The sequence below is a fragment of the Stegostoma tigrinum genome, chromosome 7 (genome assembly GCF_030684315.1).
Source record: "Stegostoma tigrinum isolate sSteTig4 chromosome 7, sSteTig4.hap1, whole genome shotgun sequence".
NCBI classification, from domain to species: Eukaryota; Metazoa; Chordata; class Chondrichthyes; order Orectolobiformes; family Stegostomatidae; genus Stegostoma; species Stegostoma tigrinum.
The window spans coordinates 19,828,480-19,855,420 of record NC_081360.1 but is presented as its reverse complement, the minus strand read 5'-3'; the positions used below and the strand labels follow the sequence as shown (position 1 = coordinate 19,855,420).

Sequence of the window (26,941 nt, the reverse complement as noted above, 5' to 3'; positions counted from 1 at the left end):
CCTAAATTCAGCTCAATTGAATTGTTGAGCTTTTGATAACTAGTTGGTATTTATTTGTATGTTGGAATTAAATAAGAAGTCTAGAATGGAAGCTTCATCACTGCCTTGGCCAGTAGCTCAGGAGTGAAGATGACTTGCTTCAAGTCTAAGATAATAAAATGTGAGGCTGGATGAACACAGCAGGTCCAGCAGCATCTCAGGAGCACAAAAGCTGATGTTTCGGGCCTAGACCCTTCATCAGAGAGGGGGATGGGGTGAGGGTTCTGGAATAAATAGGGAGAGGGGGGAGGCGGACCAGAGATGGAGAGAAAAGAAGATAGGTGGGTAGGTAGGGAGGGGATAGGTCAGTCCAGGGAAGACAGACAGGTCAAGGAGGTGGGATGAGGTTAGTAGGTAGGAGATGGAGGTGCGGCTTGGGGTGGGAGGAAGGGATGGGTGAGAGGAAAAACAGGTTAGGGAGGCAGAGACAGGTTGGACTGGTTTTGGGACGCAGTGGGTGGAGGGGAAGAGCTGGGCTGGTTGTGTGGTGCAGTGGGGGGAGGGGACGAACTGGGCTGGTTTTGGGATGCGGTGGGGGAAGGGGAGATTTTGAAGCTGTTGAAGTCCACATTGATACCATTGGGCTGCAGGGTTCCCAAGCGGAATATGAGTTGCTGTTCCTGCAACCTTCGGGTGGCATCACTGTGGCACTGCAGGAGGCCCATGATGGACATGTCATCTAAAGAATGGGAGGGGGAGTGGAAATAGTTTGCGACTGGGAGGTGCAGTTGTTTGTTGCGAACCGAGCGGAGGTGTTCTGCAAAGCGGTCCCCAAGCCTCCGTTTGGTTTCCCCAATGTAGAGGAAGCCACACCGGGTACAGTGGATGCAGTATACCACATTGGCAGATGTGCAGGTGAACCTTTGCTTAATATGGAAAGTCATCTTGGGGCCTTGGATAGGGGTGAGGGAGGAGGTGTGGGGGCAAGTGTAGCATTTCCTGCGGTTGCAGGGGAAGGTGTCGGGTGTGGTAGGGTTGGAAGGCAGTGTGGAGCAAACAAGGGAGTCACGGAGAGAGTGGTCTCTCCGGAAAGCAGACAAGGGTGGGGGATGGAAAAATGTCTTGGGTGGTGGGGTCGGATTGTAGATGGCGGAAGTGTCGGAGGATGATGCGTTGTATCCGGAGGTTGGTGGGGTGGTGTGTGAGAACGAGGGGGATCCTCTTTGGGCGGTTGTGGCGGGGGCGGGGTGTGATGGATGTGTTGCAGGAAATGCAGGAGACGCGCACCACCCACGCCCTCCACCTCCTCCAGGACTTCCAATTCCCTGGCCCCCAACACCTCATTTTCACCATGGACGTCCAGTCCCTATACACCTGTATTCCGCATGCAGATGGCCTCAAGGCCCTCCGCTTCTTCCTGCCCTGCAAGCCCGACCAGTCCCCCTCCACCGACAGCCTCGTCCGCCTAGCTGAACTCGTCCTCACCCTCAACAACTTCTCTTTCGATTCCTACCACTTCCTACAGACAAAGGGGGTGGCCAGAGGAGCTCGAACAGTTCATCCGCTTCACCAACACCTTCCACCCCAACCTTCAGTTCACCTGGGCCATCTCCAGCACATCCCTCACCTTCCTGGACCTCTCAGTCTCCATCTCAGGCAACCAGCTTGTAACTGATGTCCATTTCAAGCCCACCGACTCCTAGAATACACCTCCTCCCACCAAACCTCCTGCAAAAATTCCATCCCCTATTCCCAATTCCTCCGCCTCCGCCGCATCTGCTCCCACGATGAGGCATTCCACTCCCACACATCCCAGATGTCCAAGTTCTTCAAGGACCGCAACATTCCCCCCACAGTGATCGCGAACGCCCTTGACCGCGTCTCCCGCATTTCCCGCAACACATCCCTCACACCCCGCCCCCGCCACAACCGCCCAAAGAGGATCCCCCTCGTTCTCACACGCCACCCCACCAACCTCCGGATACAACGCATCATCCTCCGACACTTCCGCCATCTACAATCCGACCCCACCACCCAAGACATTTTTCCATCCCCACCCTTGTCTGCTTTCCAGAGAGACCACTCTCTCCGTTACTCCCTTGTTCGCTCCACACTGCCCTCCAACCCCACCACACCCGGCACCTTCCCCTGCAACCGCAGGAAATGCTACACTTGCCCCCACACCTCCTCCCTCACCCCTATCCCAGGCCCCAAGATGACTTTCCATATTAAGCAGAGGTTCACCTGCACATCTGCCAATGTGGTATACTGCATCCACTGTACCCAGTGTGGCTTCCTCTACATTGGGGAAACCAAGCGGAGGCTTGGGGACCGCTTTGCAGAACACCTCCGCTCGGTTCGCAACAAACAACTGCACCTCCCAGTCACAAACCATTTCCACTCCCCCTCCCATGTCCATCATGGGCCTCCTGCAGTGCCACAGTGATGCCACCCGAAGGTTGCAGGAACGGCAACTCATATTCCGCTTGGGAACCCTGCAGCCCAATGGTATCAATGTGGACTTCAACAGCTTCAAAATCTCCCCTTCCCCCACCGCATCCCAAAACCAGCCCAGTTCGTCCCCTCCCCCCACTGCACCACACAACCAGCCCAGCTCTTCCCCTCCACCCACTGCATCCCAAAACCAGTCCAACCTGTCTCTGCCTCCCTAACCTGTTTTTCCTCTCACCCATCCCTTCCTCCCACCCCAAGCCGCACCTCCATCTCCTACCTACTAACCTCATCCCACCTCCTTGACCTGTCAGTCTTCCCCGGACTGACCTATCCCCTCCCTACCTCCCCACCTATACTCTCCTCTCCACCTATCTTCTTTTCTCTCCATCTTCGGTCCGCCTCCCCCTCTCTCCCTATTTATTCCACCACCCTCACCCCATCCCCCTTTCTGATGAAGGGTCTAGGCCCAAAACGTCAGCTTTTGTGCTCCTGAGATGCTGCTGGACATGCTGTGTTCATCCAGCCTCACATTTTATTATCTTGGATTCTCAAGCATCTGCAGTTCCCATTATCATTGCTTCAAGTCTAGTTCACTGGGTTGTAGATAGCTTATAAATCTAATGTGTGATCTTCTGACAGTGTTCCTGGGTGGGAATGGCCACTCTGATATTCAACTCAAAACATTTAGTCCTGATTCTGTCTCCTGATTCTGATGCTACCAGAACTTTCCTCCGCCCCCTCCTCAGCCCTCTTTACTGAGATCCCTTGTGCGTTTACACTTCCAGTGATGCCGATGGGGCTATAAAATTGCCACCCAGTCCAATTGGCTGGCAAATGTCTGAGACACTATTTCCTGCCAAGAAAGGGACAGGTATTTCACCTTAATTAACTGTGTTAGCAGCATTAAATTGCTGTGGGGCAGCCATCAGGAATACAGACAGATGTTTCGACTGGTTCGGGGGTGGGTTATACAGACCCGTCACGTTCAGCCTAGCATTTTTCTTGATGCTAGCAGCTGTCAAAGGCTGTGGGATCGATTCATCGTCACTAGTTTGAACACCAGTGTTTCTTGACAAGATGATAGTTAATGCTTCAAGTTTCTAATATTTTGGCCGAGAGAGGCCGCCTTTGCCATTAAAAAACAACACAATGCTAGGCACTGTCTGGTGAATGTTCAAAGTATGGAATGCAAGCTTTGAATACAGCTTTGCAGTTCTTCTTTAATTGACTTTTAGACAGTATGTGGTAGGCAAGAATATTCCATTTCCTCATGTATAGAGATCACATCAGGAAGTCCACAAATGCCAACATTCCATGAAGCTCTTCTAGATTACTAAACTGTGTCACAAATTTTTCTGATTGAGATCATTGAAACTCTTGTAAACAAATTAAATAGCACTCTACTGATTTACTGAGTTGTTTCTAGCTATGGAGGGATTTTCTTCTGAGGAGAGATTGAGTGGGTTCACCTGTACACATTGGAGTTTGACAGAATGTGAGGCAATCTTAATGAAACATGTAGGATTCCTAGGAGACTTGATAGATGCAAAGATGTTGTTTCCCGTCATGGAAGAGTGGCACACCAGAGAGCGTAATCCCAGAATAAGGATCACCCATTTCAGGCTGAGATAAAGTGGGATTTTTCTGAGGGTAATGAATCTTTGAAATTCTTTACTTCAGGTTGCTGCTCAGGCTGGGTCATTAAGTATATTCACGGCTGAAATAGACAAATTTTTAATCGTTATGCGCATTAAGACTTATGGGGAAAAGGCAGGAAAGTGAAGTTGAGGATTATCACTTTAGTCATGATCACATTGAATGGTTGCACTGACTCAATGGACAAAATAGTCCACTGCTCCTAGCTCTAATGGTCTTAAGTATTCGCAATGCTGATTTCTTGCCATGTTGTTGGGATTATTGTGTATTCCAATCCCAGAGAATAGTGGAGGTCAGGTCATTGAGTGAATTCAAAGCTGAGTTAAGACACAATTTTAATGTACAAGGGAATGGAATATTTTTGAGGGCTGCCAAGAAAGTGGAGTTAAGGCTGCATTCAGATCAGCCATGATTTTACTGCATGAGGAATAGGTTCGAGGCGGAAAATTACCTTCTCTTGGTCCAGTTCCTATCTTGTATTTCTTACATCCTCCTGTCGTTTTTGCAATGTCGGGATCAGGATAACACGGCAAGCTACAAGGAGCATTAAGATAAACAACCAGTCCAACTATTTTAGTAATCTTGATTGAGGAATAAATATTGGAATATTTGAGGGATGAATACAGAACAATTGGCAAAACTACCCTTTCCCCTATGATTTAACCCTGGATTGCTTACACTCATTTAAGATGACAGATTGGGGTCATGGTTTAAAAGATGGTAAACCTTTACATGAGTAGGATTACACGTTTTGGATTGAGATGGGAGACTACTTACGTAGGGAATGTGAAGTGTGTGATAGAAAGAACAATGCATCAGATTTTAAACCAATTTTTTTTAATGATCATGTTTAGGATTTTTGAAATTTGATTACCGCTGCATGGGTAAAACCAGGTTATGTGTAATATAAAACACTCTGTTTGTCACAATCTAGCTTTAGCCAGTTAAAATAAAACACACCTTTGCTGAAGATAGCCTAAAGAGGTTTGGATGTATATGATCATGTGTCCAGACTGCCTTTGAAATATATGTGGTCCAAAAATATGTACATCAAACCTGTTCTGGATGCTTGCTGTCTGCATCTGCACATAATCCAACTGTCAAGTGGTGAATCTGGTGTAAGCAATATTACCAAATACCAAATTTCAGAGACAGTTTTGATGAAAGTAAAGCTAGATAAATTATTCACTAACAAACTTAAAGGATGCATTGAGGTGTCTTTACCAAGTGTATGAAAAACAAGGTGAACATTGGGATGTGTAACTAACTTTCATGGCAAAACTTCAACATGTTCTGTCATTTTCAGAGGTTTTTATGTTGGCAGTCTCTCCATTGGTAAATCACTATTACTATCTTGTCTTGTGTTTGACAGCTTGCTGAGGGAACACTCCATTGATGGCACAGGCTGGGCTCCAACCAGAACTCTAAAGGTAATTCCTTTAAAACCGAAACAAGAATGATCTTGTCCTCTCACCCTTTTCCCTCCTGCCTTGTGAAATGTCAGAAGATTGAACAGCTGGAGTGTGTTTTGAGTATTCAGTAATAAGGATTAAGTTTCTGTGCAGTTTCCATGGTATCTCTAATGCCCTTAATGTTGCCAGCTCAGAGAGCACTTGTCTGGGACTTTGAAGCAGACTTTGAGAAATATTTGCAGTCGGCCTGTCACCAGGATTAAGGTACAGGGCGTCAATGAGCTGCACAGAATTATAGGCAGCAAGCTCACTCCCTTCCAAAACAGATGGCAATTCTCACCCAAAATAAAACTCGCTTTGTGGCCTCACATCAGATGGAATCTTGTCCATCCTAGACTAAAACCTAGACAGCGACATCAGCTGAGATTAGATTGAATGTCATTGCCCAAAAAACGACTTTAACATCTCTGACAAAGTTTCATGTGTAAGAGGTTAAATAAAAGCAAAAGCCACAGTAATGCTGGTTCGAATGTGGGACAAGACAAATAAAATCTCAGTGTAAGATGGGTAATGTGGACTGGTGGGAGAGGTTGAGCAGAGTCACCCATTGTTATTGATCCAGTAAAGAAACCAACTGCAGCCTGTCATATTAGCTGTTGAGAATGAAATGGAGAGACCAAAGAATAGTAAATGCTGCTAAAATTTACAGAAGCAAGTTTAGGCAGGTAAATGAAATATAAAATATTAAACTTGAATCATAAATAACAGAAATATGCATTACGTAGAATGACTTGGGGGTGGGCCTGAACATGACTGCAGACTCATTGTCCACCACCCTTTCACTGCCGAGGCCGCCTCATCGTCTTCTGAAACGTTCTTCAGTTGTGTTTTATTAGAGCTGCCTAGTCACGCTATCAAAGTTGCTATTGCATCATCAGTGAGCCTCCGATGAAGCGCTGGTGTTATGTCCCGCTTTCTATTTATCTGGTCAGATTTCCCTGGGTTGGTGATGTCATTTCCTGTTCTTTTTCTCAGGGGATGGTAGATTGATTTGGAGCCAATCTACCATCCCCTGAGAAAAAGAACAGGAAATGACATCACCAATGCAGGAAATGACATCACCAACCCAAGAAAACCTAATCAGATAAATAGAAAGCGGGACATAACACCAGTGCTTCGTTGGAGGCTCACTGATGATGTTACCTAGAATGGTGACGAAACGTCTGAAAACTAACCTTCCAGCTCAGCCAGCAAACTCACATCCAGAACCTCAACCTGAGCTACAAATCTTCTCAAAACTTGCTATTGCAAATGAAACTTTTGATATGGGCACTTACAGTTTCTGTATTGTCCATTCCTTGTGCTGGACATGTTAAATGAAAACCGTTTTGGCGCTAGGATATGAATTTCTGTCGTGTGATATGAAATGACTTTTCTATCTTTGTGAGTAACCCTGTGAAACTTGAATCTGCCTTTACGGTATTGAGTGGACATCTTTGTGACAAGGACTGAGATTGCCTTTTCTGTGGTTCCTTGCCTTTCTTGCTAAGCTAACCCCTTCCCTTCCAATACCAGCACTGAATCATCTCTGTCTCTGATTTCTCTCCTATTTCTAATCACATCACCTCCAAATTCATCTTATGAGACCCATTACCTACCACTAGTCTGCTAATGACGTTAGTTCGCTGGCTACTCTCCTGCCTCCACCCCTGCAAGCCAATTGTATTCTGTTTGGGTCCCTCTTGAATATTCAGCCTGTTCCTTAACTAAAAACATCTTTACCTCCTCTGCTGTTAAGATAATCACCCAATCTCCAGCCTCCCTTTTCTCTCTCATGCTGTTGAACAAATTGTTGCCTCCCAAGTCTGTGCTTTATTCCTGCCTAGTAGTCAGATTTCTATCCCTGCTACTGCACCAAAAATGCCTGATTCAACAAATAACATTCTGTGACTTGTATTATAGTAATATGTACCTCCTCATCCTGCTTGTCACGTTCCCAGCCTTTTGAGAATGCCACCTAACCACGTTCTTCCAATGTATCTTGTCTGTTATTGAACTTTGTGGGGCCACCCTCGCTGATTTCATTCCTACGTATCCAGTCGCAGTTTGACTATCTGCAACAATTGTTTCTTTTCTTGCTCCTGAACCATTACCTCTGGAATTCTGCGTAGAGTCTTCCTGTCCTATACATTGCCAATTTGGCAGCTTCCTCCACTCAGGGTTCACAGTAAGGTTCCATAAACAGCAACAGTACTGGTGTTATATACCAGTTGTACACACCGATGGTTTATCCACTGTTGTCATCAGTAAATTCAGTGCAGTCCAAAAATTTGCTTAACAGCAAATGTCAAATTGTTCGGTGTTTTTAGTGAACATTTATGATCTGCACTGAGCTTACACACTAGTGTAGCTTCTGCTGTTCTCAGAGATTTCACGTACCAGATGCAAAGCACATGGGCAGTTGGTTGTTCACTTATATTTCAAATTGTTATGGAGCAGAGCCATAATGAGCTGCAATTAGATTGCATGTTAAATGACCCATATAAAGTAGGCCAAAAAGATTGGAACATCTGCTGTGATATATGATCCAGTGCTTGGAATAGCTGCACCACATTCTATTGCAGATGCTTGCACTGGAAAATAGTTCACCCCTTTTAAAAGTTGTTCCTTGACGAGAAATAATCCTCATCACATCTTCAGCTAATAAGCTAGCACAAACTTACTGCATTAAACTTTCAGTTTAAGTAACTCCTTCAACTAGCATTAGGTCTATATATGGTCACTTCCACATCTCCTGACCACTCGCTCCTGTCTACTCAGTGTTCCATGAGCCCATTACTCCTGTCTTTTCCATGTGCCTTTGCTCTGTTTGCTTATTGGTGTTACAGTAATATGTACTAACATTATAGTGAGAGGCATTCCTATTGTATATCAATATGCAAAACAATATGAAAGTATTGAGGAATTTGCACATGCAGATTGCATCCATTAAAAATAATGTTTTTGCAATCTCCTGTGCTTTTCTTCAAGTGCCTAAAACCTGCTCCACCCACAAAACTGAATGACCTGATTGAATTAGTCACATGGCTTCCACTAATTGCAGGACTTTAAGGCAGCTTAGGAAATTAAGCATTTTTGAACAACAAGGCAAGTAACATGCTCCTTTTTAAACAAAGTTTAAGAAACTGACTACTCTAACTAGTAAGTACTTCTGTAAAGTTTTCAGCAGTCAGTTACTTGGAGGCAATGGATTAAACATTGAGTTGATTGAGTTTAGAGAGAAACCCATTTTCAGCTCTATTAATGTAACTGCCCCTGGCAACTGCTCTTAAACTTGTCTAGGAATATTTTTACTTATAAACTAAGTTTAAAATACTGCCATTTATTGCAATTTTATGGAAGAATTTAAATTTTGGCTACATACAAATGAGGTGAGTGGAAACCTGAGCAAAGCAGAGCAATCCTGAAAACAAAACTGTGCAGGCACCACCAATTGCACCTAAAACAAACTCTTACCCACATACTTTTGAGGTACTTGCAGAAAATGCTGAGAATGGTCAGCAATTTTGTGAAAGAGAAGTCAGTTTAACCTTTTTAGATGTAGATCCTTTACGTAGTCTCTTTAAGAGTACAGACCGAAAAGGTTTATCAGAGTCTGACTTCTCTTGCCACGATTTGCTGCACATTTGTGTTACTTTGTGGCAGTGTGATTAAGGCTCTAAAACTTGTCATAATAGCAGTAGCAACATCTCCCATCTGTTGCTTTTGTCAAATGTCCTAATCTATAAAATTCTAGATCAAATTTCCATTCAGTCCATTTTGGTGTAGATATAGAAACTAACTCCTTAAAATCCTCTTATATCAAACCCCTAGTTTGAATGAACTTGCGTTCACAGTCTGTCAATAATTCTGCATCGAGTTAATGCAGTTTCACTGGCTGTCTCTGAGGTGTCTCAACTTCATCTTTCCTTGAAAGGCACACCAATTTATCCAACAATGCAGCGCTGTCCCAAAAATGCAGTTCTCATGTGCAAGTAGATTTGGAGTATCCACCCTATTGTACCCAACTTTAAATGGCTAGAAGGCAGCTGAACTTGCTCCACGGCAAACTGTTCAAATAACATCAAAATGGTTTTCTACGTCAAAATTTATATCACATTCAGTCAGACACTTTTACAGTTGCATCATGTAAAATCTACTCTGAAGAGCATTCCTTTGAACTGTGGAATCCTCAGCAGGCTGTCTGCCCAGATGGAAAAGCATAGTCCATGTATGCGCACTCTGGGTATTACACTTCATGTCAATTTCCATTTTAAACTGGTTATTCCAGTCTTCAAACTTATTGTCTCCTGCTGAATATAGCAAGCTGTACAAGGTCCACAGTTGGAGTTATTGCTTTGTGGTTAATCATCTCAGTGCATTGATGATTGGCAAAGAGTAAGCTTGGCAGCTTCTGGCAAACAACACTGGAGTTCCAACTTTTGATTTGCATCAATCACATGCTGCACATTAACTGAATGGCACCCCTTCCAGTTTATAAATGGTACAAAGGTACCATCAATGACCCTTTCTATTTGTGGCAATCCAGCAACTCTCTTTAAAAATTGACCGCTTTGCAGAGTCTGTTAAAATGTTACAAATTAAGATGCTCCCCGGAACAGTGCAGGAATAATTTTTCTTCATACAGCATTGCACAGCAGATTAACCAAGGTCACCCAAGAGTGCCTGGAAGAACCTAGTTGTACAAAGGTTCAAGTCTGTTTATTTTGACATTCAATAGTAAAGTTGTGCTCCATGCTGATAAAAGCTACACATCTTTGGCCGGCACCTTGCTCAATCCCAAATGCTAGTCTTCGTAAGATGTAAAGCACTGTTGCTGAGAGAAATCAAGGGTGAAAACTTGAATAACTCTGGTTTGTCAAACCACCTTATATTCCTCTTCATAACAATGGAATTAATAGTGTGGAAATCAAGTATTTCTCAAAAAGTAGTGTTTTTCTTTTTCTTGCATTCACCTTAGGTTTCAGGTGGTTATATTAATTACGTAAGAATTTGAACATGTTGGAACTGTTTTAAAATATCTGGAGGGCTTGCAGTTACTATATTCTTGTAAAAATGGCTCTACTCAGCTGTTCCTTCTTTGGGGCACCGTGCCAGTTGCCACAATGCCACCTAGCACATTTTAGGGTTAGAAACAATAATAAACTATACCCACCTCACTGTCATTGTAATGGTGAGCTTCCAGAAGAAAAGTGCAGTTGCTCTTTTTTTTGGAGGAAATGTAACATAATGCCTCCTGCCAACGTTTCCTTAATTTGCCACTGCCAGCTCACCCAGATTCTGAGGAAAATCTTGGCATTTGAAAACCTGCATTGTCACATTCTTCCCTAAATCTCACCTTCAGTCCCTTCAGGTTATTCCAGAGTCTCCATATAATCTCATTATTTATCTCAACCTAAATATTGAGCCTAAACACTGGAATTATTTTTCCATGTCTGTAAGTTTTAACTAATGAGCAGTTCCATTTCTTGCCAGTTCTCTTTAAAAAAAGAAATATTTCTGCAAGTATTTAATTCTCAACTTTAGCTGGGCTCAGGCCAAATAGTTACCAAAGCTACATCATCATATCTGTCTAATAACTGGTGCTTCTCATTATATTTGTAGTTATCATTTTTCATGTTTGCATAGGAATGCTGAAACCACAACAATTCTGTGCTCATGCATATTATTTCTCATTCCATTTTTGGTTACTCTTTAACCATCCTTCTATTTCCTCTCAAGTATTTCTCTGTTTTGTTTTAGGGCAAACCGGATACAAACAAGTTACAAAAGCAAAGTTGCTGGGAAAGCTCAGCAGATCTGGCAGCATCTGTGAAGTTAAAAAAAGTTAATGTCTCAAGTCCGCTGACCTTTCCTCAGAACTGAGGAGTTCTGAGGAAGGGTCACCGGACCCGAAATATTAATTCTGTTTTTTCCTTCACAGATACTGCCAGATCTGCTGAGCTTTTCCAGCAACTTTGCTTTTGTGCCTGATTCACAGCATCCATAGTTCTTTTGGTTTTTTTTTTAACAAATGAGTTACAACCTGGCCTCTGCCAGAATTTCGATCGGGCGGGGGTGGGCATGGTGGTGGTAACTCTGTGATGACGTGAACAGAAGTACCATCTGAGGCAGATCTTTGTAATTCCCATTTGCCAATGACACTCGCAATCAATTGCCTACCCACCTTTGACAGGAGGGAGCTGTGTCAACTCCACACAAACAAGGATTTTTTTCCATGTGCACATTGTATAGGTGGCACTCAGTGATGAAGTATTCGTATGCACAGTTTCTAAAATGGTACTTATGAGGTGTTTAAGCTATAAATCAAGTAAATAATTCATTTATAGCAATGTACGCATTTTATATAATTCTTAAGCCAGTGTAAATTGCTTGGGCAGGAAATAATTGTCTCATTTTATATTGGCTTTCGGTTGTGTTTGCAGTATTTCTAAAAATAACAAAGACAGTTGTGTGCTGGGGCTAAATCGTGTTCAAGAGATGTGCTGTATAATTATATGTTAACTTGAGACCATCTGCCACAGAAGCTCATTCTACCCCTGTTACCTCTAAATTTGACTACTCGTGCACTCTTGACTTGTCTTCTACACCCCTCTCTCTAAATCTGATGTAGTCCAAAGTAGTGTTGCCTGTGTCATAACTCACAGCAAGTCCTGTTTATCCATCGGCGTTGTGCTCTTGGATAAGCAGTGCCTCTTATCACCCTTGTTTCGAAATCCTTTTATGGTCTCACACCCCTGCAAGACATCTGTGCTCTCCGATTCTTGCTTCTTTAACATGCCCAATTCTAATCCCTCCACCATTCACCTGTGAAGCCCAAAATTCTGGAATTTCCTCACTGAACTACAACTCTGTCCTTTTGAGATGTTCCTCAGGATCTCTTTTTTTTTGACTAATGCTGCAATATTTCCTTTTTGGCTTAAGATCAGTCTTAGTTTGATAAATACTTTTGTGATGTTCTTGGACGTTTTACCACATCAATGCAAGTTATTATGTGCAAGCTATTTTAACCCTTTGTTTATTGGTGAAGTCAGCTGACTTGCTAGGACTGCTTTCGGCCAATGCTCCCTTTGTTTGAAAGTCAGTTTGAAGTGCTGAACCTCCAATAAAAAAAGGAGCCAAGTTTTAGTGATCCAAGCCCAAGAAATGAGCCTTGCTTGCCCTGCCTCTCAGATGAGTGAACATGTCCAACTTCTCAAGTAATCAACTTTCTAATGCATATTTCACATTGCATACCTTGCCTGAACTCCCAGCAATCTGCGCAGGTGTCCGATTCTCATTTTGCCCTCTGTCAACCTTGCCTCCTTCCTCCTGCTCCTTTGCTTTCACTGTCTGTCTCATCTCCTCCTCTTACATGCCCTCACAGTCTTTACCATCTTCTCACCTAACTCATCTCCTTGTCTCCTGCCTTTGGCAGCTCTCTCTCACATCCTGGCCCCTCGGTTTCCCTTCCATTCCTGCTCCAGTGATTAAGGATGAATTTGTTTGTGTAGTGCTGGCTGTGCTTTGTATTGAATGGGTTATTTTGCAATGTGTGATGTAAAAGAGAGTAAGTGCTCATTCTTCTGCATAATCCATGCTTTAAAACAGGAGCAACAGTGCTGAGTCACTGAGGCTCACCCCGTCATCACATCCAGCACTAAACATTCCAGCCTCGTTACCTATTTCACATTGAGTTACATAATCTTAGTGTCTGCGGATAAGAAAGTGGAAGATGAGGCAACTTCAAAACACCACTAACCTATCGGTTAGGAAATGTATCAAATGTTTGAACCAACAATTTTGGTTTTTTGTTTCCTCTTAGCCCTGAGTACCAGCTGCCATGGCCAAAGTGGCAGAAGTGATGTACAGCAGGGAATGAAACCCAAGAGTGTAAAAAGGAGTTAGCTGTTAGCAGCAGCAATGATTTCTATCCAGACAGCACCACTAACATAGAAAAATTTGCAAGGTGCTTCCTCGGAGCACAATCACACAAATCTGGACCCCAAATCAGTGTAGTACTTATCGGGAGAGGTGGTCAGAGTTAAGTTTCAAGGAGCTAGAGAAGCATTGAAAGTTGGGAAAGGGCTCTGAGAAAAGGAAGTCTATGCTACTGAGGGCACTGCTGCCATCGTTGGGGTGAAATGATGGAGAGATGTACAAGGGGCCATGGTTAGCGGAAGAGAAAGATTGAGGAAATTACAGAGATAGTAGATATTACAAAGATATAAAATTGCACATTTGAAAATATCTCCAATTTGTTCCTGACTGCAATGACTTTTGTAGTTGATTTTTCTCAATTGAAATTAGTTCCCATGTCCCACATGCACACACTTTGTTTAGCAATGCAAATGAAAAATTAGCAATGTACAGGTCACAGCCTGAAATAGTCTCCTATATTGACCGTATTTAGCACCGTTCGGGTTGGACTCAGCACCAGTCATCTCATTCTCTCACGCTGTCTTTCTCAGAGCGTGGCACAGGGTCCTCTGGGACCCAGGCAACTTTCATTTTCATGCTGGCAGAGTGCAGTGATGATGATGGGCATGTTTCTGTGAGGCACTTGCAGTAGTAGACAGGTTTCCATGAGATATGGGGGTAAAAGCATAAGGAGACAACTAACGAAACGTTGCATATTCTGTACTCCAACATTATGTACTGTTTCATCGCAATATATTTAACCTCCTGTATTCTTTCTTCACAGGATGTGGTCTGGGGATTGAATTCATTATTTACGGTAAGTATCTAAGCAGACCAAAATTATGTGGAGTTAAAACAAAATTTTAAACAAGGATTTGCTCTGCTTTGGATCATTCATGTGTGATATCCGTGCAAGTGTAGCGGAGCAGAACATCGTCTCTTCTGTTTCCCACACTATTAACACATTAAGTGGCAGCTAGTATGAAATGGTTTGCAACTTAATCAATGATAAGAGCTACTAAATGTATCTCCAAAAACCATTAAAGGTATAATTCATGCAACAGACACCCATGAGTGAGTTACAGATTGTAATCTAATCAAAGGGTTCCAGGGAATTGGCAGCAATTAATACCAAGAATAATCATTATCAGGAGTGAGTTACAGGCTAAAATTAAACCGGGGTTGGTGGGATACATTGCTAGGTTGTGGTTCCACAGGCAAGGCAAATCTGGGTGTACAAACCGAGACAGTGAGTACAGGTGGATGAGTGGCAACATCATATATTTGAATTTGATTCCACTTAAATCAGAATGTGTGTTAATCACCATCCCTGGTCAAGCATTTCTTAATTACTGAGGTGTTGGATCAAATTATGATGTCTATTTGCATTCCAATTGAGAGTAGCTAACTCAGCAGAGAAGAAGGTCAGCATGAAGCACCCTCCTGCTCTGCGTGGTTCAGCGTTTCTTGGCTTTTTCACATGAATTCCCTACTATTGGAATATAGCCCAATGTACGTTTAGTTTTGGTCAAATGAATGGCCTTAAAAATCTACTAGCTTTCAAAATTTGCCTCTCCCTCTCTCTTTCTCTGTCATAGGATCTCTTGAATTTTGATGATCCCTTGAATATCGAAGCGGCAGAGCAACATCTGCGTGACAAGGTGGGTCAGTCAGTGTACTAAGAGAACACTTTTTCTATGCACACTACCAGAGACACTAAACTCTGTCTGTTGGGGTGAGTGCACAGGTGTGGTTGCGCAGTGTTACTTAAGTGAGGGGGAGCCATCTGTGTAGTGTTACACGTGGAGTAATGTGTGATTTCTGGAAAGAAACCTCTTGTTGTCTTATGGTGGGCATTGCTGTGTGCAGTATTATTGGGATCATGGGATCATAAAATGATCCAGTGTAGAAAGTGGCCATTCAGTTCACTGCTTTTAACCAATAAAAGCCACCTTGTGGCTTTCACTTCTCTTTATGTGTGCTATCAGAAAAGTTCATGGTTTTGAATGCCTATGACAAAGCTAATTAGTCCTGCCTGCACAAAAGAGAACAATCCCGCTTCCCTGGTCTGTTTACAAACCTGAAACCCATCATCCTTGCTCCATTCTGATAAATCTCCTCTGCTCACTTGCCAAAACCTTGACATGCTTCCCAAAATATTGTGCCCAGAATTGGGCACAATGCTGCATCAGAGACCAAACCAGCCTTTTGAGAAAGCTCAGCATAATTTCCTTGCTTTTTCACTCTCTTCTCTATTAACAAAGTCAAGGTTCCACATGCTCTTTCACAGCCTTCTCATCTGTCCTGCCATTTTCAAAGGTTTGTGTACATTAACTGCTGATCTCTGTTCCATCATCCCATTTAATACTTTGTTTCTATTGCCTCTCTTTTTTACTGCCTATCACTTCAACCTTACTGCATTAAATACCAAGTTAACTTTGGTCTGCAGTGTCTTTGCCCACTTCATCCATCTATCCACATTCTCTGAAATGTATTCATATATTCGTCCTGATTTGTTATATTTCCAAGGTTTATATCATTATGAATGCTTTGAAGTTATATCTAAGCACAGGTCATTTATATACATCACAAAAAAAGTGGTTCTGATACTAATCCCTCCGGAACGCTACTTCCCTCCAGCCTGAAACACAACCAATTACACTGTCTTTTCTATCCCTTAGTAAAATTTTGCATCTATGCTGTTCACTGTCCCTTTCGTCCCTTATGCTTTGTTTTGTTGACAAGTCAATCATGTGACATTTTGTCAGGTCTTTGAAAGTCCATATACGCATTAACTGCAATGACTCAGTCAAACCTGAATTACTACTTCACAAAACTGAATCAAGTTAGTCAAATGCAAATTACCTTGTAAAAACCCCTTGATGACTTTAATTTATTACCAAATAATTTATTGAATGTGAATTAATTTTGCCAGGATTATTGAGCCTGCAGGTTTCTCTGCCAGTGACTTTGGGGTGTAGGGCCTCTGATTATCTGGTTTATAACTGGTCCCCTTCTTTCTAATTGGTCTGTTGTACTAAGGATGAGCACCTGTCTGTTATGTAACGTCTTTTGATGTTTGACTTTCTGTGTCGTTCTTGCAGGAGGACTTTCGGAGTAAAGTGCAGGATTATATTAGGCGCTATGCAAGATGATCAGATGAGCTGCCTTGAGGGACACTTTACTTCAAGGTGTAGAAGCCAAGTCTTCTGTCTTCTGATGTCGATCATCAATTAAACACAGGATTGAGGCAGTCCAGTAGCAGTGTTGTTATGAAGAAAGGCTGTTGGTGCTACTTTGAATTCAGCGTCAATGCAGCACAGCAAGTGATGGGCAACTTTGGGCTAAGATTCAAGAATAATTACTCTTATTGTGGCAAAATAGTCGAGTTTTCTTCAATTATAAGGATTGTACAGAGCATCTGGGGTCTGTCTCTTTACTGAGTGAATCAAAAAGGACATTTTTCTCGTGTAATCTGGTGTGGTATGGAAACCACAATATTTTGCAACAAAATGTCTTAAGACAGAAGTGTTTAATTGAAGCATTAACAGCATGTGGCTTGCAAATATTAAACAACTGTGTGTGGAAAATCCAGTGAGCAACACATGAGCCAGTGTCTCAGTCCTCACTTGGGACACTGCCTTAAATAAATTGTACGCATTACTTGGCCCCACAGCTCCCACTTGGTCAGTTATTGGATAAAGTAAGTCTATTGGTGCAGATGTGAAATGAAGCTGTTTGCAAAATGTAATCCCCGAGTTGATGACTAAGGTTTATAGCTGTGAGAAATATATGGCATACTTATAAGTACATATATTACCTAATGTGAAAAATGTGTTGTGTACTTGTATGCATGCATATATATTGCTAAACGTGTACAATACAATGTATTTGCATATGTGCATATACTACCATATGTAGTGTATACAGTGCTCATGTAAGTGCGTGTATCTCTTCTAACAATGGCTGAAGTGTTGATCAGTGGACATTGATCTGCAGTGCACTCTCCTCAACAGCAGGTTAATTGTCTACTTCAGCATTCAAAGGACCTCTCGTACCTACCAATATTCCACTGAATCCTCACCCACAAAGTAATGACACCCCATTTCTTCACATATTTAGCCTGCACACTCAATTACTGTATCACTACCATCATTGATTCAGCTTTCTCTCACTATTGCTCTGAGATTTCTCCTCCTCGATATCATATGTTACTGATTTGTACTTTTTATTCATGTTAATTTAGCGCTCTCATTATTCCATAGTAACTCTATTGCACCACTCCTCCCAAAAGTTTACTGAATTATTGACTATATTTTGACTGATGTTAAGCAAGATCTCTTACACTGTCCCTCATAACTTATCTCCTCACCAGCATGTCGCATTACTGACCTTTCTATCACTCAACAACCCCATATCTCCCCAACATCACTCCCCTCCAGCCTTGTCTTGCCACTGCAGTGAACTGTGCAACCTATTTGTGTCTCTGCTGAAGTTAATCTAGTTCCTAGTTTTGGATCGTTGTTTTGGGGATCACATGTTTGGAAAGCAAGGTTTTCTGATAAACAAGGAAATGGTATCAAAATCTGGATCAAAAAGCCATCATTTCATGCAGGATGGCAGAGATGAACTCAGTGGACCAGGTGGCTGACTCACCCCCAATACATATTGCTGGTAAGTGCCATCTAAAACATGTAACCTATGATGTAAACTTGTCAATTGTAAATGAAAGCTCCAAATTCAAGCACATGAATTGCAATCTGTTACTAGATGCTAGTGGTATTTTTATCTAGTTTGAGATACTTTGTAGACCACACTGCAAATAGGAAGGGTGATCCTAATTGCCAGTGACTTGCATAAATGAGATTGGAATGTGCCACCTTGAGACAGTTACTGACAGAGGCCTCCTAACCACCTATGATCATCTGTGATCAAATGCCTGACAAATGTAGCTTTCTCAGGTTGTGTTTGCCTGCAACTGTCATTTCTTATCAGATGAACCTTCTCCTGCCATGTTCATCTGACCATCATAAAAATGGCATGCAAATCCCATACCCTGTGAAGTTGAAGGATAAATGCTGTTTTGTGTATGCACTTAATTGGACTTCTAAATACTCAAGGACTTGTTACAAATTAGTTTATAGCAAAAGACCAATCACACCGAAATCAATAGCTGTACTGCTAGATGAATCATTTAGTAGTAGCTTCCATCCCTTGTTTGTGTTGCGATGTATAAGTATTATTTTATCAGCAGCCGTCATTCATTTTAATCCATTATCATGCAAATTTCTATTGAGTTGTTTTCAATAATGATATTTTTGCTGATAAATTATCATTGTGTCATGAATGGCAGGTGAGGCTTCTTGACTTCAAATACTCCCAGAAATCAAAATGTCATTCCCCTGGTGATGTGCAGCTGAATACTAACAATCTAGAACCACCCACCTTCCTGCTTAGTCACCCATAGTAGCTGGACAAATAAACAATACATATAAACATTATGCAGGAAAAGAAACTTCATTATGTATTGATCAAATAGCAACTGAAAGTAAAGCAACTCCAGTATTCACTAAAATAACTCCAGTATACCACTGGATGTCTCCAATTTAACATTGAATCAAGCCCCAGCATGTGCTAAAACAACACTGCTTTACAGTGCAAAAACATGCCAGTCGACATTGGAAATTTAATGCACAAAGTAATTTTACAAAATGTAATTTCCAGATGAAAATTTCCAATGTACATTAAAGCATATGAATTATGGAATAACATCAGTGTGCTAACCAAACAGCAACATAGGTTAAAATCAGTCTAATATATGCTGTAGATATCACTAATGAACACTGTCAAGCAAATCACATTAATTATGCACTAAAATATCTTGTATACACCAAAGTAATGCAAATGTACATTGTCAGATTACTATTTACTGGAGTGGTTAACAATGGGACAGAATGCTTCTGATGATACTGCATGTCTAGATATTAGTCTACAACATGGATACAGAATTTTATTTTACAACATGTAAAGATGCATGTTCAGTAACTAATGCATGAGAGACTAATCATATTTAAGTGATTATGTTCCTAGACCTGTAATCTAAAGATTGAATTCATATTCTGCCCTGGCAGTTTGGAATATGAATTCATTTTTCTTTAAAGCTGGAATAAAAGGCTGTATGAGAGAAGTAATCGTGAAACTGTTGGTTGGCAGTAAAAACCCAAAATGTTCATTTTAATATTCTGTAGGTTAACAAGCACCTGACCTACCCATTTGCGACTCCACACCCACAACAGCGTTGATGACTCTTAACTTCACTCTGAAATTACTAAGCAAGCCACTCCATTCTGTCACAAAATTCCAAAAATTAAGATCAAGAGCAAGTCAGACAGACAGTTTGTCTTTGCCTTGACGTTGAAGTTGGACACAATGAAGAGGCAACGAGCCTAGCTTCTGTAAGGTTCTTCTCAGTATCACTTGAAGGTCAGTGTCAAAGTTGTTATAGTCGGCAATCAGACCAGGATCAAGAAATAACCTGAAGTGGTTTTGGCTGTTAGAGGGTGAAAGTTAGAACATAGAACATAGAACAGTACAGCACAGAACAGGCCCTTCAGCCCACGATGTTGTGCCGACCATTGATCCTCATGTATGCACCCTCAAATTTCTGTGACCATATGCATGTCCAGCAGTCTCTTAAATGTCCCCAATGACCTTGCTTCCACAACTGCTGCTGGCAACGCATTCCATGCTCTCACAACTCTATTTAAAGAACCCGCCTCTGACATCCCTCCTATACTTTCCTCCAACCAGCTTAAAACTTTGACCCCTCGTGCTAGCCATTTCTGCCTTGGGAAATAGTCTCTGGCTATCAACTCTATCTATGCCTCTCATTATTTTGTATACCTCAATTAGGTCCCCTCTCCTCCTCCTTTTCTCCAATGAAAAGAGACCGAGCTCAGTCAACCTCTCTTCATAAGATAAGCCCTCCAGGCCAGGCAGCATCCTGGTAAGCCTCCTCTGAACCCTCTCCAAAGCATCCACATCTTTCCTATAATAGGGCGACCAGAACTGGACGCAGTATTCCAAGTGCGGTCTAACCAAAGTTTTATAGAGCTGCAACAAGATCTCACGACTCTTAAACTCAATCCCCCTGTTAATGAAAGCCAAAACACCATATGCTTTCTTAACAACCCTGTCCACTTGGGTGGCCATTTTAAGGGATCTATGTATCTGCACATCAAGATCCCTCTGTTCCTCCACACTGCCAAGAATCCTATCCTTAATCCTGTACTCAGCTTTCAAATTCGACCTTCCAAAATGCATCACCTCACATGTATCCAGGTTGAACTCCAGGTTGTTACTCCTTAAAAATTCTATGGCTCCATATGTTCATGCATTCATTATACGTTCCAATTCTATTGCAAACAGAACTGGTCCAGGCATTGCACTCTTTTCAATAAACCACGGCTTGGGGCACAGCTGATCCCTGGTCTATTTCCCATGGTATGTTTTGCCCAATCAGAATTGATTTGTTTTTTTTATTTAAACAACAACATTTAGTGGTACGTTCTCCACGGCAATGCCCAAGAAATCGGGAGACTACTTGTCAATGAATTAGCACCCTTTTTCTCATGCAGTATAAATTGGTATTCCCTTTGAAGTTTAACATATGATCTGATGAATGCAAGATGAAAAGGCTCAGCAATACGTCTCTTTTTTTGTTTCAATAATACTGAAAGTCCATTGTTTTATGGGTGGATGTCCATGGATCTATTAAGCATGTAACAACTATAGAAAATAAGTGCTTATGGCGAAATCTTGAGCTGAATCACATGATCAGTTTTGAAGTTGAATCTTTTTAAGGCTGAATTTGAACATACCCCTCTATCTTCAGCTTGCACCATTCCTTTGTAGCTGTTCCTCAATACTGATATTTTGCGGAATCATCCTTTCATGGCCCTTATCAATGTCTTCAGTTTTGCACATCCTGCTTGGCCTGTCAACTAAGTCTTTAGGCTGGAAAATGTTACAGGAATTCAAGTTAACTGAAGCCTCCTAATCATCTGATAGCCCAGAACTCTAGGACTCTGACAAATGTATCTGTCCAAGGTTGCTTTTGCCTCTAGCTGTTTATCTGATCAGTACAACCCTTGTTGCCACTTTCACCTACCATAAGAGTATAACTGAAATTCTGTAGTGTTGTGAAATTGAATGATTAATTTGCTTAAAAATGCTGTGTTGTCCAGGCACCCAATTGGATCTCTTAAACAATTGAGGACTTGTTACAAATTTGTTGTAAGAGCTGTTAATATCAAAGGTGCTAGTTGAGATAAGGCTATTGAAAAATTAAAATTGACAACAGTACTGTCTGATTAACCATTTCCTAATATCTTCACCCTTGAAGATATTTAGGGACAACTCTAAGCATTATTTCATTAATATGTTGCAAATTTCTACCAATTTGAAAATGTGGATTTAAAAGATACTCCAGTATTCTCCCATGTTTATTCATGGTGTGGATAATCTCAATAGTCACGACAGTGTTCTTTGTTTAACTGTACCAATTCTAGGATCGCTTGGGAGAAATCCACTTGCAGTTTGGAATTTCCAATTTTGTATCCTGATCCTTCCAGTAGTACCGGTGTGTTTCAGCTTATCTTAGCTGTTTCACCACTATGTATATACAGATGGTTTGCTTGTGTACACCATGACTGAGGTAATTCTAGTTGGTTGAGATTCAGTAAGTAATCTCATGCTCCTGAACCACATTTACATACAATATGGTGAATCATGGTCAGCGTGATGGTGGTGTATTGGCCATCTTGCTTGTAATATGACAGCCTAGTACTAAGGTCATCTTGAACAACAATCTTCTTCCTTGTTATAGACCAATGGATCAAGTGCAGAGGTGTCCAATATTAGCCTTTTTTTTAAACTGCATAGTGCTGATATTGTGGATGGGGCTTAGGTTGTGGAATATATTCCCTCTGAGAGTGAAATGCTCATTTTGAGAAGAAAGGTGTAATGTTATTGTAAGATGGGAGCAACACTAGGCATACCTGAAAATGAAATGCTACTATAGTCACAACATGGGACTGCATGTATTCTTCACAGTGGCAGCACCATGCAATAGTGCAAAGTGATTCTGATGACCAGTGGAACAGATCGAGGCTCCACGAACTTGCTACTCCAAATTGAGAATTACAGAAGACAACTAACAAAGAGAAATGCATCCCATCCTTATTGTTAGCAGAGGCCAGCATGTGAATACGAAAGGAAAGGCTGTAATATTCTCCCCTCCCCTGACTGCATCCCAAAACCAGCCCAGCTCGACCCGCCTCCCTAACTTGTCTGCCCTTTCTCCCACCTATCCATTCCTCCCACCTCAACCCCCCAACCCCACCTCCTACCTACCAGCCTCATCCCCGCCTCCTTGATTTGTCCATTTTCCTTGCACTGACCAACTTCCATCGTAACTCCCCACCTGTACTCACCTTTGCTGGCTCCATCCCCGCCTCTTTGACCTGTCCATCTCCTCTCCACCTATCTGCTCCTTTTATCCATCTTCCATCTACCTCCCCCTCTCTGGCTTTATTTCAGAATCCCATTCCCCTCTCCCATTTCTGAAGAAGGGTCCAGACCCGAAACGTCAGCTTTCCTGCTCCTCTGATGCTGCTTGGCCTGCTGTGTTCATCCAGCTCTACACCTTGTTATTTAAGATTCTCTAGCATCGACAGTTCCTACTGTCTCTATAATACTAACCTTCAGCTAGAAGTGTGAAATACTACAGATGATTCTTCTTGGTTTCCTCCTTGATACCCCAACAATCAAAGGTGGCAGTCTTCGACCAATATGAATTATTTCAGCTGCTATCAAAAATCTGATGAGTGCAGCAGACATAGCAAAAGTTATAAGTTCCTTCAACAGCACACTTTATTATTAAAGATACTATCTTTCAGAACTAGTCATGCTTCTCGCAAAGTTGTTCCAGTGCAGCTACAGCACTGACATCTACCATGTAGACAGTTTCTAACTCGGTCCTCTGCTTGCAGTGTAGTATCAAAAAGACCTTTCAGAAAAAAATGTCTTTTTGCTCATTCACCACCTTAAACATTCACTGCACAAACTCAACCAGGCCTTCTAAAACTGCAGGTCTTTATTATGTAGAAGAAGGGTAGTAAACATATGGGAACACAATCACCTCCAAGTTCCCATCTAGGTCATACACAGTCCTGGTCTAGACACAATCCTCATCATTGGGTCAGTCCTGGAATTCCCTAGACTACTCACTATTGTATCCTCACCAGATTGTTTCAATGGGCAACCACAAAAGGTGCAATATTTTCTTCTGTGTTCATATCCCAAGAATGAACAGAAATAATACTGGATGCTGTCTGTGCTCACCAAAGGACTCGGTTTTATTCCTTTAAATCCCTCTTCAATTACTTTCAGGCATTGCAAGATGTTGAGCTGTTCTTGCATCTCCTTTGCCTCTGTGCCCACTTGTATCAGCAGAAATCTCTGCCTGCTACATGGACCCTGGATCCATGTCCAAAACCCACCCTGTACCTGGATATCCTTCTGGTCTCGTAGCTGTGTTTGATAAAGAAGAACTGTCAATATGACATCAGCCCATCTTAATTTTTCTGCTCACGTCACACTTTAACTTGTCTCCCTCTGAATCTCCAGGTTTCCAATCTGTCAGGCCTGACCTGACTTTGTTTCCAACCTGCTGACAAGGATGATACTGTGTCATCTAACATGTTGAGCTCCTGGTCTTGCAGAGGCTGAGCACAAACAATCAGACCCTTCCTTCTATTTCCTCCTGGACCATGACCTCACAATTGGACTTGTAGCTGTTAATCTTAGGACTGTCACTAACCTCCTGTCCTCTGCAGATTTTTTTTTATTAAACTTTTTTTTCCCAAAATCCACAAACAGGACTACTTTGGCAGATCCATTGCTTCAGTCTGTTCCTACCCCACTGAAATGATTTCTTCCTATGTTGGCTCAGTTCTTATACACTTCATTTAGTCTCTTCTCAGTTTTTTTCATGATTCTTACGATGCTTTAGATTGATTTCACAACTTCTGGTTTTTAGGTCCTTGCTACCTCCTCTTCAGTTCTCCTTTAACTCCTTCCGTGTTCTCCAAGTCAATGGTGTGGCTATAGTTGTCCACATTTGGTCCTAATTATGCCTGTCTCTTTGTGGGGAATGTGAAATGTTCCTTGTTCCAGTCCTACCCCACTCTTAAATCTTTTTATCCAGTACATTAGTGGCATATTGGTACTGTTCCATTCTCTTATCTGAGATGGGAAGCTGTTTCTAATTTCCATCTTCTCACCCTCGCCTTGTCCCCCTCTGATTCTAGCCTTCTTTTGCTTTCTGTTTCCATTTCTGGGGATGAGCTGTCCACCAATACCCATTACACACCCACCAGCTCCCACAGTTACATTGACTGACTAAGCTTCCACACAACCTGCTGCATGCAAGAACTCCATACCCTTGTCCCAGTTTCTCCAACTGCTTCACAATTGTTCCACTGAAGCCCACCATACAGACAGACTGGAGAAGGACGGGTAGCCCTGATCCTAAAGGATGTCATTTGAATATGTTTCAAGTCAAAAAGCAATAAAATTAGACATTGTTCCCTTGGAGGTTGAGACAGGAGAAATTATGGTAAGTAAAGAAACGGCAGGAATGTTAAGCAGATATTTTCTTTCTCCATAGACAACGTGAAAGTAATACTAATGGGAAAACAAAGGATTAGTAAGTGTGAAAAACGTAATCTCATATTAGTAGAGAAAATGCACTGAGTAAACGGAGATTTGATGGCCATAATACCCCAGGTTTTGATTGCTTATTTACGAAGGTTCTAAAAGAGGTGTCCACGGGGATATTGAATGTGTTTGTCATTATCATCCAAGGTTCCCTATAGTCTTGACCAATCCCAGCAAGCATAACACCATTATTCAAGAAAGGAGGGAGAGAAAAACTGGAATCTACAGGTTGTTAACCTAACATCAGTCATTGTTGGAATTCACTTTTAACATGTTTGAAAGATATTTAGAAAATCAAGACTGAACTGAGCAACAGATAATATTGTTTAACAGAAAGCTGAGAGTAGTGATTTCTGGCATTTTCAAGTTGGCAGACTAGTAACTAGTAGCTGTCACAAAGTTTGGTGCTGGTGCCACAATGTTTTGTTTACGGATGTTATGATCCCAGTTTATGTTAATACTGAGCAAGTCAGATTCTATGGAGAAACCTGGCTTGTTAGATCCTAACTTTGATTTAATTTTAAAACTCTAGAGATCACATGAGGCTGCCAGTATACTTTTTAACACAATATGTTTATTAAACAAGAAAACACATTACACTTGACTAAACATTGGAAAGATTTCATTACAGACATCAGTGAAAGATTCAAGCTCCCATTACCCCTATTATCCCAGCAATATCCTTGTAAGCACCCAGACTTCAGTGAAGAGTCTCCACATTAAGGCTTCTTACTCTGACACACACTGGTCGAGCTACAACTGGTTTTCTTGTGATGAAATTCTCTTTAGTCACAGGATGTTCTTTTTCCTTTATATGGTTGTCTCATCCTGGACACTTGAACCAAATTGCAAAGTAAATTCACTGTTGCTTTAATTTCAGAAGAAACAAATGAGTTCCCTAAACCAAGTGTCCAGCTGTCCTTCACTTTGCCTTACACCGCACACAGTCTGACTGACTTTCTAGACTGCCTTGTTTCTCGTAGCCTGGACCTTTGTTGCTGGTCAATGGCATAATTGTTTTAATTGCCTTCTACCTCTTAATTAATACACTGAACTGTTAAAATGCACCCTCCATCCTACCCGCTCCTTGACTATAGGTTGCAAAACCTCATTAAAATACATTTAGACAAAACCGATCTCCAGACTTATCAACATGACAACCCAAAGCACTCAATTGAAACTCTTTTAAAAGACTCTTCATATCTTCCACTATTTAACACACAAAATACAAATTATAATTTAAAATTCTAGTTATACATTGCTCTTGAGACAATCAATAGTAAGCGCTCACTTTTAAGTTGCCCATCTTATTGTCATTTTGTTTTAGCCTTTTTAATTGTTTTTTTTTAAATTTTGTCACCATTTTTAATTTAGCATGACTTACATGCATTGTTGACATCCAAGTTGTACATTAGTGTTATAAGTTGTGGGTTGACATTGCATGTTGTTATCATGGATTAATGTACTTCCTACATCCCAGATACAGCCCTTCGGTTCTGGCAGTGGACATGGGAACGGCACCATGCCGGAGTACCTGGGTCATTCATGGTGCAGTCTATTTGCTCTGGTCTTGGAGGAGGAAATTTTGGCCTCAACAATGGGACTGAGCTAAGAAAAGGATAAAACTTGTACCAGTACTGGTGGAGAGGAGGAACAGAGTGAGTGAGGTTGGAGATGAGTGTTGGCATCTGTATGCTGTG

The 26,941-nt window shown here is 41.8% G+C and overlaps 1 protein-coding gene across 2 annotated transcripts in view; it reads left to right on the top strand.

Moving 5' to 3' along the window:
- ube2f (ubiquitin-conjugating enzyme E2F (putative)) overlaps positions 1 to 17,130 on the top strand; it is a 104,462-nt gene extending 87,332 nt beyond the window's left edge. For both annotated transcript variants that reach the window (XM_048533881.2, XM_048533880.2), the window contains 4 exons: positions 5,462 to 5,519; positions 14,245 to 14,277; positions 15,059 to 15,121; positions 16,565 to 17,130. In XM_048533881.2, the coding sequence (XP_048389838.1) occupies positions 5,462 to 5,519; positions 14,245 to 14,277; positions 15,059 to 15,121; positions 16,565 to 16,615 (205 nt within the window). In that variant the 3' untranslated portion in view covers positions 16,616 to 17,130. The remainder of the gene's footprint in view (positions 1 to 5,461; positions 5,520 to 14,244; positions 14,278 to 15,058; positions 15,122 to 16,564) is intronic.
- The last annotated feature ends 9,811 nt before the right edge of the window (positions 17,131 to 26,941 follow it).